The sequence below is a fragment of the Thamnophis elegans genome, chromosome 2 (assembly GCF_009769535.1).
Source record: "Thamnophis elegans isolate rThaEle1 chromosome 2, rThaEle1.pri, whole genome shotgun sequence".
Classification (NCBI taxonomy): Eukaryota; Metazoa; Chordata; class Lepidosauria; order Squamata; family Colubridae; genus Thamnophis; species Thamnophis elegans.
The window spans coordinates 57131232-57152251 of NC_045542.1; the positions used below are offsets into that span (position 1 = coordinate 57131232).

A 21020-nucleotide genomic window follows, 5' to 3' on the forward strand; every position below is an offset into this window, starting at 1 on the left:
ATACTGGTATTTCTTTTAAAGAATACAGTAATAACTGAACTTCAGAAATGTGATTTTGTAACAGAACAAGTAACCAAATAGACATTTTAGTGCGTAGGTTGAAATATAATGATTGTGAATATCATACATTATTTTAAGTAGAGTTATAGATGCAGCTGTTGTAAGCTGCATACAATTTACATTAATAATGGAAGCATGGTTGATAGTAATCTTCTGTTCTCTAGGATAATTTTGTAGTTGTTCATTTAAATGAAAAAATAAACCTTCTGTGAATATTTCAAAATATTCCTCAGAATTTCTGAGGAAATTAGATTTTCTAACAGTGCTAAGATAGGCATGATGGCAAACTCCACCTGAGTTCAATAAGTTTATTCTCAGGAAACAAATAATACCCTAAAAATTATCTCTCTCTCTCTCTCTCTCTCTCTCCCCCTCCCTCTCTCTCTCTTCCTCCTTCCTTCCTTCCTCTTTACATCCGTCTGCCCATCTATCTATCTAACATTTTAATATTCTGGTTTATTCCATTCTATTTTTGATTCTGTCAAATATTCTGTCAGAGAATATTTACAATAAGAGTTCTATGACAAGTGGGTTCTATGTATTTATAAAGTATATGCATTACCATGCTTGCTAGGGTTCTGGTCAAGTGGAGAAGCAGCACTGGAAAGGTTATCCATTGAATTGGGGTGTGTCCACTGAGGAAGGCGAGACTGGGACTGAGAAGTATCCTTCACTGACAAACCACCAGGAATGTCCATACTGTTTACATTCATGTTTGGGTTCAATCCAGCTAAAAGGAAGTGGATAAACTGTCAGACTTTCTTAATTCCTGGTATTTAATGGCAATTTATATTTCAGGTCATAAGCTAACATTATATGTCTATTGATAAGGCAAATGAGGAGAGGAGGAGGAGAGCAGAGGAGAAATAAAGCACTAGGAAAAAAATCAAATATCATCTTAGCTCACTTCATTACTTCTAAAAACTCAACATACAAATGTAAAAGGATCTTTTCTTTTGCTGATATGGAGTCTACTTTCTATCATTCTAAGATCATACATTTTAATACTACCAGAGAAATCTTCCTGGTGTTATAGGAACAAAAGAGTAATATTTCTGAAAAGAGGAAGAGGATATATAGGTTTTGCACATCTTTTCCTTAACCAACTTTGTAGATGTTGAAAAATAAATGTGACAAAATGAAGAATTCCAAAGGTTAATGGCCACTTTTTAGCACAAATAGCATTAGCAAACAGCCGGGCACTCCAGAGAAATATTAAGTATAGTATTTCAAATGCCACTAGGAGGTCCACTGTATCCATCTGTTCCAAGTCACTTTAAGTCTGAAGCCAGGAAAAAAATGTTCAAATACAGGACAACTAGCAGAAGTCTTTCAGAAATAGATCTGTTTACTGAAAATTTGCATGGTGATTTTTACCTGTGAATGTTATCTTCACTATCTAAAAAATTATTGTTACATATAAGAAATACATGGATTGGAAACCAGTAGAGAGTTTATATTCTATATTTGCTAGATTAGGGAGTTAAAAATATATTCTTCCAAAGATTACACTTTTATAATGCTGCCAAGAAAATCGCATGGATCTAATCTCTAGGATTTGAGCTCAACTATAGTATGTTTTTATTTTTTTTAGAGACATGATCTATGAGGATCATGAGGGATCCACCATCCTTACGTTTCTGCACTGCTGTGTCCTGGATTAAGTAACTACATCATCATAAAAAAGGAACATGGAGAAGAAGAGATAAAGGAAGACAGAATCAAAGCATGTGGAATTTTAGTTATCCATGAGCAGGCAATCGGACAACTTGCGGATATTCTGGACTCTAATTCTCATAATCTATATGATCAAAGACTGGTTGGGAACAAAATACAGAAAAAAAATTAGAGGCCACCAGGTTATTCATTCATATTTCCCAAATAGAAAGTTTTGTGTTTGCTGACACCTAGTGTTGTGAACAGGAATTGACTACATTTTACTCTTGACAGAGAAGGAAAAAGACAGAAGCTGAATCTGATAGTGAGGAATGAGGCAAAAAGACTTGAGCAATAATGAGGGGGGAGAGGGGGGAAGAAAGAGTGGGGGGAGGAGGGACAGCAAGAGAGCGAGAATATTATTAATGAATTATGAGCAGTAAAGTCCTTTACAAAAACCACACTTACCAAGGGGGTAAGGAGCAAAGGTGTTCGGTGAAGACTGTTGCTCTTTGGTCTGCAGATCAGATAGGCCAGGAGCTTGGGGATGGGGTGAAAAGTTATCCATGGCTGATTTGCCTGCAGAGGGGTGCAAAGATAGGTGTGGAGGGGGCGGCTGCTGCTTCATAAGCAGGGCCTGGGCCAGCTGGCGCTGGTGTTGCTGAATTTGCTGCTGCATGTTATTGATTGTACGTGCAACCTACAAAATAAATAGTAACAATTTTAAAAAAAGAAAACGGCCCAAAGATTATGATTTTGTGCTGAGAACAAAAGAGCTACACTAGCAATAAACTCATTGGTGAAAGTTCAGATGTGTCAGGCATAGGTTACAGAACCTGAAATCTGCTTTTACAGGTAGTCTTCAACTTATGACCATTTGTTCAGCAACCATTCAGTTACAGTGGTGCTGAATGGACTTACAATTGGTCCACAAAGTTATGGCCACTGCAGTATCACCATAGTCACCTGATCAAAATTCATGTGCTTGGTGCCTCACACAGGGGTGCTTCAACTCCCTCCATCTGATAACAACCCCCCCCCCAAATCTATGCCCTTTGGATCACCTGTATTCTGTGGCCCTTGGCACCCCATCACTGTCTCCTTCTGCATATGCCTGGTGTGGCCTTTCAGCTTTCTTCCCCAGGTCACACATGCTCAGGGGTGGGTTCTAGATGGTATTACTGCCAGTTTGCTTGTGTGCGTGCTATATGCGCGTGCGCAATTCAATTGAAATTGTTGTACACATGCACAGAACAAACAAACAAAAGATGGTGGAGACCGGGGAACAGGGAAGAAGGCCCCTTGTGCCACTCTGCTTGGCTGGAGCTGGGTTGGGATTTGTACTGCAAAGGCTTCAAGATGCAGCTTAGGGGTTCTTGTAGAAGAAATCCCTTCATGCTATGATGTTGGGCTGGGGCTGGGTTGCATACTGTGAAAGGCTTTGAGATGTGCTGCACCTTATGGATTCTTGCAGCCTCACAACCATGGCATGACAAGAAGCCTCTTTGTGCTGCATTGCTGGGCTGGGCTTCATGCTGCATTGAAACACAGAGGCTTTTTGCAATTCCAGAGTGTACCATAAACCGCAACATATTCTTTTCCTGGTCTCCCTGCAGTCACACACATGGATGCACACATCTTGCACCCCTTTTTCCCAGGCTCACTGAGTTCCTCTGCTGCACTGCAGCAACCCCAAATTTGTGCATGGCCTGTGGTGACCCTCCACGGCACCATGCACTCCTTACCCAGGATTATTTCTATTTTCCACTTAATGACTTGGATGTCTAGATTACGATATCAATGAAGACTGCTGGGATTGACATAGCTAAGTAATGTGGTCATAAGATTACGGCTTTACAACTGCATTACTTAACAATGGAAATTCCAGTCCTAACTGTCATCATAAGTCGAGGACTACCTGTACAATTAATGATTTATTCTTGGATAAAAGTATGCATCACAGAATGTTTATTTTATAAATAGTCATTGTTATATACCATACAAGATTCTCTTCTGATAGTACATCTGGAATTGAGTGAAACCTACTTGCTGCTCCTGTTGTCTGATGGGTCCGGAAACGTTACGCTGAGCCTGTAACATTTGCTGCTGGATTTGTAAACGTTGGTATGCCTGAAAGATACAAAGAAAGGAATCATATGGTCACAGAACAAGGAGACCCAATACGTACAATGTATTAGTCAGCATTTGAATAGGTTTAGTACTTTCCCATTCTTGAAATTCCTAACAGTACTGAATCTGAGTAAGATTCAGAGCAAACGGGCTGCAATCAATATTTGCTTAACTCTTAAAAGGCGAAAAATTGCTTATGCACAGGAGGCCCATAGTTCTCTCGCCTTCTCCTATAGTTAACACTAAGCAGACTCCAAGTCACTGTGACTTGGAATCTGGCAGCAACTACCTTGGCTTTAATTATTTTGAAAAAATTCTTTAAAATTCTTTCCTTTTCCTCATGACTGGTGAGGCCATGCCTCCCCTGCCTCGTGACTGCACATCCCTGCTAAACATAGCTTTCTAATTCATTAAGTCCTGTGATAGATACTCTTGGTTGTAGCCATCATCTACTTTTTTCTTTGCCCTTTTGTCTACCTCCTACTTTGTTTGGAATTTAGAATACAGATGAATTGACTTTGGATTTGCATGGTTCCCAAGATCATTCCTCATGTTTTTGCCTAATGCAACTTTTATTCTAGCCATTCATCTCATTTCAGGAAAATCTTTCCTTGATTCTCTTTCATGATTTAGTCATAGAAATATTTTTGCCTTAAAAAAGTTCTATTATTTAAGAAGCCACCTAAGCCCAAAGCCTGTTTCTATAAGTGATCTTGTTTGGAACCTCCCTTAGGACAATTTTTATGCCTTGTGGGAATTATATTCTCTATATGAATTTCTGACTGTGATGTGGAAGTCGATTATAGAGGATAAGAGAAACTGTTATGATCTCAAAACAATTATAGGTAAAGAAATATTTTAAATTCAACTTTTAAACCAGATGGTTGTGGCACTTGATTATTCTCTGCCCATTCTCCCTAACTGCCAAAGCCATTTCCTCTCCTTCTCCATAAGTGCTTTTTCAAAAGGCTACTGGACTTCCTTTGTTTTTTCTTGAAGATGTTTGCCTTCTCATCCAAGAAAGCCTCTTCAGTTTTGACTGAATGGGTGGAGAATGGTTTGTATATACCTTGCAGTCATCTGATCATTAGCACCCTTTCTGAGAGTTGCTGAGGCCACTTGGAGGTTTGGAATATAAACCCTTCCATTCTTCACCATTCAGTTAGAACTGAAAGAGCTTCTTGGATGAGAAGGCAAACATCTTCAAGAAAAAACAAAGAAAGTCCAGTTGCTCTTTGAAAAAGCACTTTTGGGACCTGGATGACAGAATCTCCATAGACGTCTCTCTCTCTCTCTCTCTCTCTCTCTCTCTCCATCTTTTAGATCAGGATTATTAGAAGTAAATAATCCCTAAATCAATTCAATAGCATGGTTTAAATTCAGCTCTTGCAAAAGAATACATTAAATGCCATACTAATATATTAACATTTGGAGTAATGTGCTTTCTGTGCTCTGAATCCTATTGAAAAAAAAACCAAGACAGGTTGATCAGAGCCGGCTTGATCTAGTGGTTCAGGCACCAGACTAAAAACCTGGAGACAGTGTATTCTAGTCTTACCTTAAGCACAAAAACTGGCTAGATATTTGGCCACCTTTTCTCTCTCTCCCTCCCTCCCTCTCCCCCCTCTCCTTCTCATCTCAAAGGGTTGTTGTGGGGAAAATAAGAGGAGAGGGATATTAAGTATGTTAGTTACTTTGAGTTTTTAATAAAAAAAATAGAGGATAAAACATCTAAGTAAAATAAGGCACAATTATAACTCCTTTAAGAACAAATCATACATATTAATCATCATTAACATGTAAAAGATAAAATTATAGGGATCAAATTTTGGTAAAGAGAAAGGCAACAGAAATATGGTGAACATTCTGAGAAATACTAGCGGTACAAGAGGATGGTTTTGGTGATGCTTCTGATTATATGACTGCTTTGTAAGTTAAAGAGCAGAAAAATCTGGAAATAATCAGCGAAAAATGAGTCTAAAATGTTCAAAACAAAATAGGAAGATAGTACCTTTATTAATTGTATATGATTTCTTTGGTGTTTTTTTAAACTTACCAGCTGCAGCTGATAGAGCTGGTTCAACATCGTCATATGCTGAGGATTAATTGGCGAGGTTAATAGTGCAGGATTGAGACCAATGTTTTTTGCTGCAAACTGCAAAAGCTGTGCTTGAACCTGAGATAGAATAAAACAGTTTATATAATTTACACAACTGCTACACTTACTCACCAGAATTTCAGCCAAATACACAAATGGCACGTGATCTGACTTTCTGTGATTATGTTTCTTTTTGATAAATATATAAAGACACCAAGAAATTTATAGTAACTGCTTGTATAATAATAGCATACTGTATTTGCTACATATCATAACCAGGGTTTTCTTACTTATGATTTCTACTTAATATGTGTTGAACATGGTGTAGAAATAGTCACTGTTAGAAATATAACAAATCTTTGCAAAACTGAAGAAAAAAAAGTAGCACCATGATTGCTTCAGGAATAATAAGTGTTAGTGGTTAATGCAACCTGGCTCTATATTCCTGGCTACCGACAAAGAAATTATCCCAATTCTTATATAATTTAAAAAAGAGTTTTTAAATTTCAATGAGATGTTTCTCCCTTATTTAGTTCCAAGGTAGCCAAGAGGTGTGCACGTCTGTTCTATCTGCAACTATACCATCCGTTGTTTTTTTTTTGGGGGGGGGGAGTGTACTTGGTGCTCTCTAAGCTTGTTTGTTTTCTTGCAGACGTTTTATTACCCAAACTAAGTAACATCATCAGTGTTAGCGATGTTAGCACTGAAGATGTTCCCTCATTTGGGTAATGAAACGGCTGCAAGAAAACAAGCAAGTTCAGAGAGCATCAAGTCAATCCTGAGCTACAAATATTCTCCTTTATTTGTACCATCCTTTCTCCAGTGACCTTCAGTTCCCATTAAATCTCAAGAGAAAGCATCACTCTTTCCCCTAGAAATGATCCACCCAATTTCTTCTCTCCAAATTTAGCAGTGACTTTTGATCAGCCATTTGTGTCCAGCTCTGCTGCCTATAATACTGTTGATGTCCACTAACCTGAGGGGAGAGAAACTGAGGCACTTGAGCACGAAGACTAGGCTGGGATGAGTTAAGAGGTTGCACTGGCGGTTGCTGCGGCTGTTGCATGGTCCTGGCTTGTGCTGCTCCGCTATTGCCAAACATACCTAGATTGCCACTCGGTATCTGCAGAATAACAAAATTCACATTTTTCAGAAGTGCATTTTACTTGGTGGCAATTCTTTGAACTGCTCTACATGTTACTGAACAGGAACTCCCTTGTAAAAATTAGCAGATTTTTCAATCAATGCTTGAGTGAAATGTTACATTAACGCTCAGAAAGTATCAGTAGTAGATACCAATATACTGATGTTTTAGGAGCTATCTCCACAAATATCTACCCTGTGGAGTAGAACTATCTAAAAGTATATAAAACACATATATGTAGTTAGCCACCTCCCTCTCTGGTGAAATATCTGGAATGCTGTTAGAAGACAGTCAACAATATGGGGAGAATTGGACAGTTCTTGGACAGCAAGTTGGACCATCCAAACAGTCTAGTGTAGCCTAATGTTTTATTTTTGTTGTCAGTGGATAGTTTAGGAAGCATTAGGGTTTTATTATTTTTTCCTGCAAGTGAAAACTTTCTCATACAGCCTTCCTGACGCGCTGAACAGGCAGCTTGGAGCGAGGCTGCCTTCCGCGACCACTGTGGTCGAGGCACCACTGGGAGGTTCATCAGCGGCCGCTGGCGAGCTCAGGGGGCAGGTAGGAAGGTTAGGGAGCCCCCAGACGCTGTCGGAGGACTGTTTCTAGCCCCAGAGGCTCTACTGAGCTATCCGGATTGCCGACAGTTCTCCGGTGCTGCTCCAAAGCTTGCGGTGGCCATTTTGAAAGGAAAAGGTGCTGTGCTTAATTTTCCCGCCGTTTAAAATGCCACAGCCTGGTTTCCAAAGCAGATCGCTGCTGGGAGGGTGTTTAACATCGGAATCTCATTCGGGGGCTCCAGGCAGGTTCCCCCTTCCCCAGGAAGACTATTGAAGGCGGCCACAGGGAGTTTGGCTTTGCTCTGGCCATTCCCTGTTTTATTATAGCGTGGATCCAATTTCCAATTTGGCGCCAAAACCTTGCACCGCTGTTGCTCCCTGTCTGGCCCTTCCCTCAGAACTGTGACTGCATAAGGGGCTCATCACTTATATCCCAGGCACTTCTAAGGCTTAATTATTCAACTTGCCTGTGTTACAGCTTGGAGTAGACCATGGCCAGCAATAGTGTGGCTGAAGTCAGTGATCAGACAGGTCGTTCCACCAACAAACGCAGCAGACTTTATCCTGCTGCCAAGGGGGACAGTGCAAGTCGCCCTGCAAAAGGGAAACAGCACCAAAACAAGAAGGCTTCCAAAGCAGAAGAAAGATTGACTGAGAGGCGACAAAAGATATTGGAAAGGCAGTTTCAAAGGGCACGATCTGCCCAGGAGCAAACTGCCCAAGTCAGGGAGGCACCACCAGCTGAGCTTCCTGCAGCTCCTTCCGCAATTACCAACCAGCATGATAGATCACCATCCCTGGCAGAAGAAGGGGATTTCGGTTTTTCGCTCAATCCTTCTAGGGCATCTCCTCACTGGAGGAGGATTACATGGAGGAGGCCTGCTCTCTGTTGGAGGAGGAATTCCCTCCTCCGGAGCCTAGAACTGGGGTCACACGTCCCTCTCAGGATCCAGGCTCGGAGTTGTCTCCAGCAATGCAGGAGGTGGTCGCACGCGCTATTTCTCAGGGCACTGCAGACGGCATCCAGCAATCTGGAGAAAAGCCACCTGATGCCAATCTCCAGAATCCAGCATCTGGGCATGGTGGTTGACTCCAGAATCTGCAAGGTGTTTCTCACACAAGAATGAACGGACAGAATCACGTTCCTCGTGCGTCATATTTGGAGGTTCAGGTTAGCACCTCTCGTCACTCTAGCCCAGCTGCTGGTAAGTTGATCTTGTGCATTGCAGTGGTTGGCTGGGCATGACTGCATGCCCGGGAGCTTCAGTGGTTCCTGCTTCTGATTCAGCGATGGAAGGCCAGCAACTCCAAAAGGATGGTGAGTGTTCCTCCACCAGTGCTCCGGTTGCTCCACCGGTGCTCCGGTTGCTCCAGCGGTGCTGAAGAAGGGGTCCCTCTTCAAGGAACCAGAGTGCCTGGTCATAACAACAGATGCCAGCTAGTACGGTTGGGGTGCCCACCTGCAGATGCACGTGATGCAGGGCAGATGGTCTCCGGCGGAGCTCGCCCACACCATAAATTGGCTGGAGCTCAGGGCCGCCAGATTAGTCCTGCACCACTTCCGGCAGTTCATCGAAGGGTCTCACGTCCTGCCACTGACGGACAATATCCCCATCAAGGCCTACATCAATCACCAGGGCGGAACTCAATTGAATGCCCTGATGTTGGAGGCAGAAGCCCTGGGGCAGTGGGCAGAGCGCCACCTCCAGTCCATAAGCGTGGACCACATTTCGGGGAGGAGAATGTGGTAGAGGACTGGCTCAGCAGAATGACCATCAGCAATTCGGAATGGCAGCTTCATCCGTCTCTGTTTCACCAACTGACCCAGAGGTTCAGACTTCCGATAGTAGACCTGTTCGCCAGTCCTGAGAATACACCTCCCCCCTGGTTCTTTTCAAGATTCCAATGCTCCAGCTGGAAGGGACGGAAGCTCTTCGATGCCGCTGGCCTCCCAACCTGTTATACGCATTTCTGCCCCTCTCCTGATACCTCAGGTGATCAGGAAGATCTTGCTGGAGGGCACCAAAGTACTGCTAGTCGCCCCGCACTAGCCAAGGAGGTCCTGGTTCGCCGACCTTGTCAGCTTGTCAGTGACCAAGCACTGGCGCATAATTCAGGAGCAAATCTCCCTCAGCCAAGGGGCCACCCCACACCCAGATCCTCAATGGCTTCAGTTAGCCATATGGCACTTGAGGGGAACCTTTTGAGGCGGGATAGCTTCTCTGACAAGGTCATCCATACCATCCAGGCGACCTTCTACTGTGCGGATCTATGACACAACTTGGGCTATCTTCTCCTCTTGGTGTCAGTCCCATCACATCGATGCCACAGCAGCAACAATTCCACAAATTCTGGACTTCCTCCAGGAGGAGTTGGACAAGGGCCTTGCCCCCAACACCCTTCGGAGACAGACAGCAGCCATAGCCATCATCTTGTCCAGAGACAATTCTCAACTGCTCAGCAGACACCCAAGGTTTCCTAAGGGGGCTACCAACCTACGCCCTCTGACGGTACACCGTTACTCAACTTGGGACTTATCGGTTGTATTGCAGGCCTTAACATCGGCGCCATTCAAACCAATTCGCTCTGTTAGCTTATGACATTTGTCGTTCAAAACCGCCTTTCTCGTAGCCATCACTTCAGCGCACAGAATTTTGGAGCTAGCTGTACTCTCTGTTAGGGAGGACCTTTGTATTGTACATTCGGACAGAGTAATTCTGCGATTGGATCCAGCATTTCTACCGAAAATTAACAGCTTATTCCACAGAACGCAGGAGGTCATGCTCCCTGATTTCTGCCCGCACCCCAGTCATCCCAGGGAGCACATCTGGTACAAATTGGATGTGCACCGCGCTGTGCAGGTGTACAAAAAGAGGACAGCTTCCTTTCGCAAGTCAAAATTGTTCTTCATATCATTCCAGCCCACCTCCATGGGCAGGAAGGTATCATCTTCCACCATAGGACGTTGGCTGCGCGCTTGCATCAAGCTGGCTTACAAGAAACAATCCAGACCTGTTCCTCCTCGTATAACAGCACACTCCACGAGGAGCACCACGAATATGGCAGCCTGGGCCACTCAAGAGCCTATTGAAGAGATCTGCAGGGCAGCTACCTGGTCTTTGCCGTCACCATTCATTTTGAATTACAGACTGGACTCCTTTGCCTCTGCAGAGGCTTTATTTGGAAGGAGAGTTTTACAGCAAGTCCTCGCGGCTCCTGCAACACTCCTTCTTCCCACCCTGGGACTACATATCTTGGATATGTCCCATGCTTGGACACTCTAAGCAGCGCCTAGGAGAATGACCGTTGGCTTACCTGAATGGTCATTCTCTAGGCGCTGCGGGAGTGCCCAACCCCGCCCTGAGGTCACCTGCAGGTGTGTGAATCATTACCTCCATGGCATAGGCCTTACTCCTTACAGCATCCTTCTAGGTCTCATACCTTCGTTTTTTAAACTGAGCCTCTAAAGAGAGCAGGATGTGTGGCTACACAAACTTGGAACTCAGTCCTTGGGCAGCAAGCTGAAGTTAACCCTTGCTTGGACACTCTTGCAGCACCTAGAGAGCGACCATTCAGGTAAGCTAATGGTCATTCTATTTTTCTTTTGTTCCTCTCTTTTGTAAATTAAAGAAATACAAGTAAAATAAACAAAGAAGCCAATGTTTTCCACATTCTAATCCCTATAGATGATTGATAGATAGATAATAGAGTTATTTCCTTCTAAAAACTTTTGTTTGTTTTTAGTTTTATTATAACAGTTTCGATGAATGTGTGAAAATAGTACTAGGATACCGCATTTCCTTTATTACTAACTAGAATCAACTAAGTGTTCTTTAGAAACCTGGTACTATAACAGAGATGGCTCTATCTGTCACACTGGTATGATGAGACAGATTTTCAGGTTTTCTTTCTTTCTTTCTTTTCAAAGTATTTTAAAATGAATGGCTAAATTTCTTCCTTACTAACTCTAAGTCTGTGCAAAAGAGTCAGTCACTTGGTCCACATAGAAACTTAAGCTGAACATGCTCTGAGGCATCTTCCTTGTACATATTTTTTCTTAACTGTCTCATATTTAAGATTAGCAAAAGATACCTAAGTTAGAGAAGGAAAAAAACATGTAATATTAATGGAAATTGCAAACTTCCTAAGTGATCTGCTGCTTTCCGATCTGCTTATTTTTTTAAACTGTTGGTTTTGCTTGTTTTCTTTCTATGTTACATTTTAATCTTATCTTGTAGTATTCACTGTTCTGTAAATTGCCTTTATTTATATACTTGTGGGTACTCACCCAAAACATTTTTTTGGGTAGGAAGTTAGTAAACAACAATAAAAACGTAAGGAAAGTCCTTAACATGTTTCCTTTAAAAAAAAAAAAAAAAAAAGGCTTTCCCATACTTTTAGGGTTTTTAAATGAGCAGATTGGGCCTGGAAATAATTCAGCTCAGTACAGTGCATATGAAAGTAAAAGAGTTATAGCTTTATCAATACAATCTTGATGCCTTATATAATGCTGAGTTGCAACTTAATTACATGATAGATTCAAAGACTACCTAACCCTGCTCTAGATATACTATGCAGTTTTTGACTGACTCAATTTAATAGATTAGCGATTATTAAATGCACAAGAATCAGTATGAAAACTAGCATAATGAAGAAAGCAAGGGGATCCCAATGTAATGCCTATTGTAGTACCTGCAGAACCTTACTGGGCATAATGCTAGGGTCTTTCTTTTTTTCTTTCTCAAATAGTCTTAAAATATTTTTCAAATAGAACAAAAAGCAAATAAATAAATAGGAAACAGGCATGCTGCAGAGCAAAACATCAGATACTGGGACATTTAAAAAAATAACTGGTTGATATGCAGGAAAAAGTAGGCAGTAGGAGGACTTCACAGAGATCATCCTATAGGTATGGAGGTGGTGCAGTGGAAAATGAACAGGGAAGACTAAGAATACGTGTGTTTACATGTGCTCATGTATGCATGCCTCTTTAAAATCAACAGTTGGCATTCTGGCAAAGTGGTATTTGTTTTTCAGGAAAGTATAATGTAGTTGACATTGGGAATTCCATTCCATCTCTGCCTTGTAGAGGAGATCTTGAACGATTTTTTCTGGATTTTTTTTTTACCTCAAAGATAGGGAAGGACATAAATTCAAAAGAACAGAAGACAGAATGTTTCCCAAGAACTGAAAATATATTTATGATTTCTGAAAGTACTTATAATGCACTCTCAAAATTCCAAAGGTGCCCACTTGCCTAACAAAGCTGAAGACCCCATAAACAATAGCGTGAGTAGAAATATTCAATTTCTCTGGTGCTAAGAACTGATTTCTCACTCAGGATTGGCAGTAACACCAACTCTACTGACTGAGTGAAATGAAAATAGAAAATGGTTTAATCCCAACTAGTAACCAAATACTGCAGTCGAAAGCTTGCTTGGGGGTCAGAATAACCTCAACACAGTAAATGATAATTGTTTGAGGAGGAGAAAAGAAGAAAACCTAAGAAGAGGAGGATTACAAGTTGGGAGAAGTGTGATTCTGTTGTCACTCAAGATCACAGAAAAGGGTAACACTATCCAGGTATGCTGTGGAAAAGCAGCAGGGAAGAAAAGAAATAGAAGCAGAGTTGTGGAGAAAAGCAGCAGCAGAAAAGCAAAGGCATAATATTTAGCTAAAAGGCCTTTGTTTATCTCCTATAGTAATGATTTCCCTTTGAAGAAGGTCTAGATGCCAAATTATGTTTTGATTTAGACTCATTTATTACTTACATATGAAAAAAGGATATTGAAATAGGAAAAAAACATATTCCTTTTACTAAGACAGCAACCGACTTTCACACAGTTGTCACTGAAAGGTACCTTACCTGTCTAGAAGAAATTCAAGTTTTGCATGCCCAGCCCTGAGGCATCCCACCAGGTCTGATTAGGGAGTGCCCTGTTTGAAAGGGGGAGCTTCAGGCTTGGTGAAGGCAAAAATGGTGAAGTAGTGGGCTCTTCCACTAGGCCGCCATCCGATTGAAAAAGAAAGGGTGAGCGTGTGCAGTGTCCAGGTACAGACAGTGCACAAACAGTTTCCCATGGAAATATAAGTGGAACATGGATGAATAAAAGATCAAAATATGTTTAAAAAGGCATGAGGAATACATAATGAAAAGTATGGAGTGGAAGAAAGAAGAAAAAGAGAAACAGAATTAAGATACTGTTTGTCTTTACTTTTTGCTTTGAAAATTTTAAATGCATAATTTAAATATATAATCTTCTCAAATATGAAAAGCAACAAAGTCTTGTTGAAACACTTTTAAGGCAGGATTTACATTGTAAACATTACATGCCTCATTTGGAATAACTGCATGTCCTCCCGTGGGAAAAATACTATTTCTATTTTTAATTTCTACTTTCATATCAAATTATTTTCTTTTCTATTTTTTAAAACTATCCCAAAGGCATACAGTAATTCTGAAGAAAACTAAACACTGCATTTTTGCATCATTACTATTTTGGAACATAATCACTTTTGTGACATTAAAACTGCCAAATTTCAATGATCTCTTATTTAGCCTCTGGCAATATGCATAATCATCTGTAGTTTAGGTAAATTCTAACCTGCAAAAAAGCTGTTAGGAAAATATATTCTATTAGCACTCTATACAATCTCATGTTCACTGTGTGAATGAGCAAGACTTTAGAAAAGACTATACTAGCGCAGTACTGAAAGCATTGTAAAACAGTCAAGATTTTTAAAAAATCAGTTAGTAGTTTAGGAAATGGGAAAGAAGACAAGGAGATTGCTATGACAATTCATCTCAAAGCATGGCGCCTTAATCCAAATACTATATAGGATTCTTGGATAAATTGTCAATTGCAGTCTGAAGCATAAACACAATTATATAGATCTGACTGTTCAGGTAAAAGGACTGAGCATAAATATTTAGGCTTAATAATGGTGCATAATGCTCTAGGTAACTATCTCCACAGCAAGCTTGTCTCAACAAAAACCAGGATATAATTATGTTTCTAACAATGACAGTTTTCTTAAGAAGCTGAAGAAACAGATACTTTTATTTCAGTTCCAGTGATACACTTAATAATTCTAATCCTTCAAGGAACAACCAATGAAATCTCATTAACTGCCTACTTACTATGGTAGTTTCTTTGTCCTCTAGACAGGGTGGAGGGGAGAAAAAGTAAAAATCAGAAGTCACCTCCAATATACAACATAAAGACTATAACAACCATTATGTAGGTCAGATAGGCAGAAGATTAGCAGGACATGTCCATAAAGCCAACTAGCAGTCAGAAGACACTATAAAAATTCCTTAATCTCACAACCCATAGACAGACGTAACCATTGTTTCAACTGGGAAACGGTAAGCATCCTAGACTAGACCAAGCTAAATTCAGAAATGCCAGGGAATTCCTGGAAGCTTGGCATTCAGACAAATCAGTCACCAATAGACAGACAGTGATAAACTACATTTACACAACATTCAAAAAAGAAAATTAGAAAGCTAGGGAGGAAAACTAAAATACCAAAACACATCTTCTTTGGCAACCAACATTCAGATAAGCAGGGATCAATACCAGATAACAATCAACAACAAATAGTACCTTAATCAAGGGACTATTGAAGAGAAAACCAATCCTATCATAACAGCAGGACAAGCTACTGCATATAAACAGGTAGCAAACCCCACAATGACTATCATTGATGATGTTGCCTAATCAGGTAATAAGCAAACAACCAAGCTCTGCCCACACAAAGGACTGCACAGTTCAACCCGGAGAAATAAATACTCTCTTTATAGGAACTACTTGCAAAGCTTAAAGTTAAAACCAGCAACTAGTTTCTACTTTCCTTTGTAGAGATAGCACAAATCATAGTTTATCTGTTTGGCTTAAACTATGATCTGTCTCAAATTAAGAAGAAACTATTCAAGGAGAAGAGTAAACGACAGAAAGAACTTTGAAATATTTGCATCTGTTCCAAAAGCAAGAATTCAGCAACAACAACAATAACAACAACAACAACAACAATAATAATTGTTATTATTTACTAGCATCTGCTCTTAATTTTTTTACTTTTTGTTCTAATCGGATTTTCCACTTTGGCTTTGATGCTTTTTCTGTTGTGTGACTAGGTACTTGATTTTAATGCCTAGTTCATTAGTGACTATTACAGGCTGTGCGTACATTAACTGGTTTGTTTCCAAGATGGATCCCGATTCAAATTGTTGAAAAACATGTATTAATAACCATTTTCATGATAGGGGCAAAATTTTCTTAGGCACAGTTTTTTAGTGATTGTTAAATGTGCCTTTCTCGTTAAGCAGAAAATGCTCCATGATTCTTATCCTTCAGTCTTTTTTGTTTTGAGTTAACTTAAAGAACATGCATGAGCAACGGCTCAAAACAAAAAAATCATAGATCGGCTAATCAGAAGATATAGATTGGATACAAGAAACATAATGAAGCTGTAGAGATTGTAAAACAGCAGATAACCAGCAACAGCTAGAAAAATTGAAAGAGATGAGGCACGAATCATCCAATATAAACAAATCAGCAATTTCGATCAGACCAACGGCGTTTTTATCAAAGTCTTAATGTGATGGTGACCACCAAAAGTGAAAAACCAGAAAAGCAGGGCACAGTTGAATTCTGGAAAGAATTGTGGAAAATGCAAAGGACTACAACAAGGAAGCAAAGTGGATACATGACTTTGAGAAAAGCATTGGCAACAAACAATGCAAGTATTAGAAATAACAACTGAGATGATCAAAATCGAGTTAAAAAGGTAAAGAATTGGACATCACCTGGAAAGGACCAATTACATGGTTTCTGGCTCAAATATCTGACCAGTTTGCATGCAATATTGGCCAGGCAACTGAATGAAATTTTACAAAAGGGCCAAATTGATGAATGGTTGACAACTGGAAAAACATACTTGATTCAGAAAGATGCAACTAAAGGAACAACACCTGAAAACTACAGACCAATAACATGCTTGCCAACAACCTTCAAATTACTCACAGGCATTATTGCAGATAACATGATGGATTATTTGGAAACAAACAACATCTTGCCAATAGAGCAAAAAGGCAACAAAAGAAGGAGCAGGGGCACAAAAGATCAGCTCCTAATTGATAAAATGATATTAGAAAATTGTAAGAACAGAAAAACGAACTTGAATATGGTCTGGATTGATTACAAAAAGGCATTTGACTCACTGCCACATAGTTGGATCATAAAATGCTTAGAAACAACTGGCATTAGCAAAAATATTACATCCTTTACTGAAAAGGCGATGAAACAATGGAGAACTGAGTTGGCAGTAGGGAATGAGATCTACGGAATGGTTAATATCAAGCGAGGAATTTTCCAGGGAGGTTCACTTTCACCTCTTCTCTTCATCATCGCAATGATCCCACTATCAGTAATCTTAAAAAAAATGAAATTAGGCTACCAAACAGCCAAAGAAGCTGAAAAAATTTCGCATTTACTATATATGGATGATTTGAAACTCTATGGAAAGTCAGAAATAGAAATCCAATCATTGACAAACACAGTCCGAGTATTCACCACCGATATTTCAATGCAGTTTGGCATGGAAAAATGCGCCACTGTATCCATAAAAAGGGGCAAAATCACTGCATGTGAGGGAATTGAAATGCCCAATGGCCAATTAATTAAATGCAAAGAAAATGAAGCCTACAAATACTTAGGCATTCTGCAGTTGGATAACATCAAGCATGGAGAAGTAAAACTGTTGTCAGGCGAGAGTACCACCAACAGAGTTAAGAAAATTTTGAAATCTAAATTGAATGGTGGAAATACAATCAAGGCCATAAATACCTGGGCAATACCAGTTATAAGATACACAGCTGGTATAGTTAACTGGACACAAGCTGATTTGGACCTTTTGGACCGAAAAACCAGGAAACTAATGACAATGCACTACAGTTTACATCCACGTGGTGTACTGCTAGACTTATCTGCCCCGAAAATCAGGTGGCAGAGGATTATTACAAGTGAAGCAAACAGTTGAAGAAAAAAAAACATGCACTGGCTGATTATTTAAAAGAAAGTCAAGAACATCTATTAATCGAAGTAAAGAACAAAAATCTACTGAAGGCCCAACAGACGAAACAAGAATACAGAAAAGATGTGATAAAATCAAGAATGGAGAGTTGGCAGAACAAAGCACTGCATGGCCAATTTCTGGAAAAAATAAAAGATAAAGTGGACAGTGAACAAACTTGGTTATGGTTAACAACAGGTACATTAAAGAAAGAAACAGAGTCACTAATCCTGGCTGCGCAAGAACAAGCTATCCGCACAAATGCCATTAAGGCAAAAATCGAAAAATCCTCTGATGATGCCAAATGCAGACTTTGCAAAGAAGCTGATGAAACTGTTGATCGCATACTCAGCTGCTGTAAAAAAATTGTGCAGACTGATTATAAATTGCGGCACAATTCAGTAGCACAAATGATCCATTGGAATTTGTGCAAAAATTATAATATTAAAACAGCAACAAACTGGTGGGAACATAAGCCTGAAAAAGTCACCGAAAATCAGATGGTCAAGATCTTGTGGGATTTCCGTATACAAACCGACAAAATACTGGCGCATAATACACCAGACATCACACTGGTTGAGAAAAATAAGGTCACAATCATAGACATCGCAATACCAGGTGATAACAGGGTCGCCGAGAAGGAACATGAAAAAAATCGCAAGATACCAGGGCTTAAAAATCAAAATTCAACGACTATGGCACAAACCAGCAGTGATAATTCCAGTGGTAATTGGCACACTGGGTGCTATACCAAAAGCACTGGAATTACATTTAAAACAGTTAAAAATTGACAAAATCACCATCAGTCAAATGCAAAATGCCGCACTGCTTGAATCTGCACGCATATTACGAAAATACGTTACGACGTCCTAGGCCCCTGGGTGGGGCCCAACTAGTAACCAATGCCAAATCCGGCGAAACAACTGGCCGCTGTGATACAATTGTATAATAACAATAATAATAATAATAATAACAACAACAACAACAACAATAATAATAATAGATGAATAAGAGCAAATTTTGGATACAAGTGCTCTATCCTTTCTCTGCTTTTCTTCTGACACATACAGGCTGTCCAAGACTATGTTCATTTATTCTGTAACTGTTTAAAAGTTATGGTGGGGCTGAATGAAGGGACATACGAGCCCCCAAATTTCAGGTGCTTGGCAGCCTTTTCACACTTATGACCACAGGGGTGCTTTAACTCTTACCACCCACCTATCACCACGCCATCTATGTCCCCCCCCCCAGCACTTTGTGGCTCCTGCTATGATAGCTGACTTCCATTGTTTCCCTATTCTGGCATCTGATAAGCATGGCCAGCATGCTTCCACCATAAGGGAGCTACAGGCTACACAAAACTTTTCAGGTTATGCTCAGAGGTTTCCTCACGAGACTTGGGGAAGATGGCCTAATAGGGCTAGCAGCTGCTTCTTGAAGGACCAGATCATGCATGCCTCATCAGCAAGGGGGAGCAGGAAGATGGTGAAGGTCAGCTGGAACAACAGAATGTAGAGCAGCAGGGCTTTGGAATAAAGGGTGGCAAAGGCGACTTGAGGCTAGGGCTGGGCTGGGTAGCTGGGGCTTCTTGGTGTGACACAGCTCTGGGTTTGTAAGAGCCCCTGAGTCTCGATGCAGCGTGAAGCCTTGCCCCAGTTCCAGCCTAGCAATGTGGCATAAAGGGCTTTGCATGCCACAAAGCAGGTTCTGCACATTTTAGAGCTCTGGAAGCTAGGGCAAGTGTAGGTGTAGGGTATGACTTTAAGGACCTTCGCATATATGCATTTTCATGTGGCCACTCTTGCGATTCACTTCATGGTGAATTATTACAATGAACTCTACAATGCGTTATACAGTATATATTTTAATTTTTTGATGCCTAAAAATCCTCTTAAGCAGGGAAATACCGTTCAACTTAAAATCTGAAGCTTGGTAGGAAAAGAAGCATTGAACTTGCTCTGTACTTTGCAAACAAAAGTAACTTCAAGAATACATGCACTTCATTAACTTCCTAAAAATAATTATTTTACAGTTAACCTGCATTATCTTCTCACTATTCACTCAGATTATCAAAGAATACTCTATGTTCCTGAAGCAGGGAAAACAATGTTCAATGCCAATCAAATATAAAAAATCTCTGAAATTCTAAATAAATCCTGCTAGAGGTTCTCCCCTCCACTCTGCCCCCCAGAAGCCTCCACGTGTCTTTATTATCAATCAAATTGATGTTTATTTAATGCTGGAAAGCCCTAAGGGAGGACCCTGACATTTTCTAGTCATATCCTCAAGGCCTTTCAGCTCAACATGCTTAACATTCTGCAAGGATATCCATCATGCTCCACAAATTGCAGCTTGCATGACACTAACAGGTTCAAAGATTTCTTCCCTCTGCTCTTTGCAATCCTGCCTTGAGTCTCAAATACGAACAGTATTTAATATCCTGTATTTCTGCTAATCACAAGTGCTCTACTTTGTAAAACTAATGCTTACATCCAACATATCATGGAATGCTGTTAAAAAGTTAACATATGGCTCTAAACTTAATCTCTTTGATAAGTGCCAATTTAAATATGGGCAGCAAAATCTATAAAAACTAATTTTAAAGGTACCCAAAACTCTAAAAGAATTGGAATTTAACACATTTGATTGATTTTATTTTGTTTTCAACAACTATTGATAAGAGCAATGTGAAATACCAATTTGGTCATAAAGTGGAGAAATTTAATTCAATAATTTTCTGTTCATATACCTATCCATTACATGCCTATTAAAAACCTATACTATTAGAAGGACTCAAAGGCCAACTAGTATCAAAGTAATTTGTATAAAGCAAGCTAGGAAACACACAGAATGCTGCCCCTACCTTGTCCAGGAAGGTGGGGCGGTCCATGGAAGACTCTTTGGAGATCGGTGGTGGGCGGCAGCCAAGGGGTTTGGTGACCATTCCATTGTAGTCAGCTACTCCCATTCCACGCTTGTCCATTTCCACCTTCTTTTCCAGCAGAGCACCTGTAAATGGTAAAGCAAATATGAAAATGTGATGAGAAAATTAGGAATCTTTATCCAAATCAAGATGAAGTAACATTTATATTGCTTTCATTACTTTTCTTAGTATAGATTTTAAATTTAAAATAAATATGCTCTTCTAAAACACTGAATTAGTACAGATTTAAGCCTACCCAATTCTTATTGTATTTTTTGGAGTATAAGACGCACCCCCCCCCCCCAAAAAGAGGGTGAAAATCTGGATGCGTTTAATACACTGAATACAGCATTTTTGGCCTACTGAAACCCT

The 21020-nt window shown here is 40.2% G+C and overlaps 1 protein-coding gene across 1 annotated transcript in view; it reads right to left on the minus strand.

The window, feature by feature from the left end:
* TNRC6C (trinucleotide repeat containing adaptor 6C) overlaps positions 1-21020 on the minus strand; it is a 141842-nt gene that overhangs the window by 18042 nt on the left and 102780 nt on the right. The window contains 8 exon segments of the mRNA XM_032208885.1: positions 623-790; positions 2185-2416; positions 3763-3846; positions 5903-6022; positions 6921-7067; positions 13515-13526; positions 13528-13663; positions 20590-20734. Of these exon segments, the coding sequence (XP_032064776.1) occupies positions 623-790; positions 2185-2416; positions 3763-3846; positions 5903-6022; positions 6921-7067; positions 13515-13526; positions 13528-13663; positions 20590-20734 (1044 nt within the window).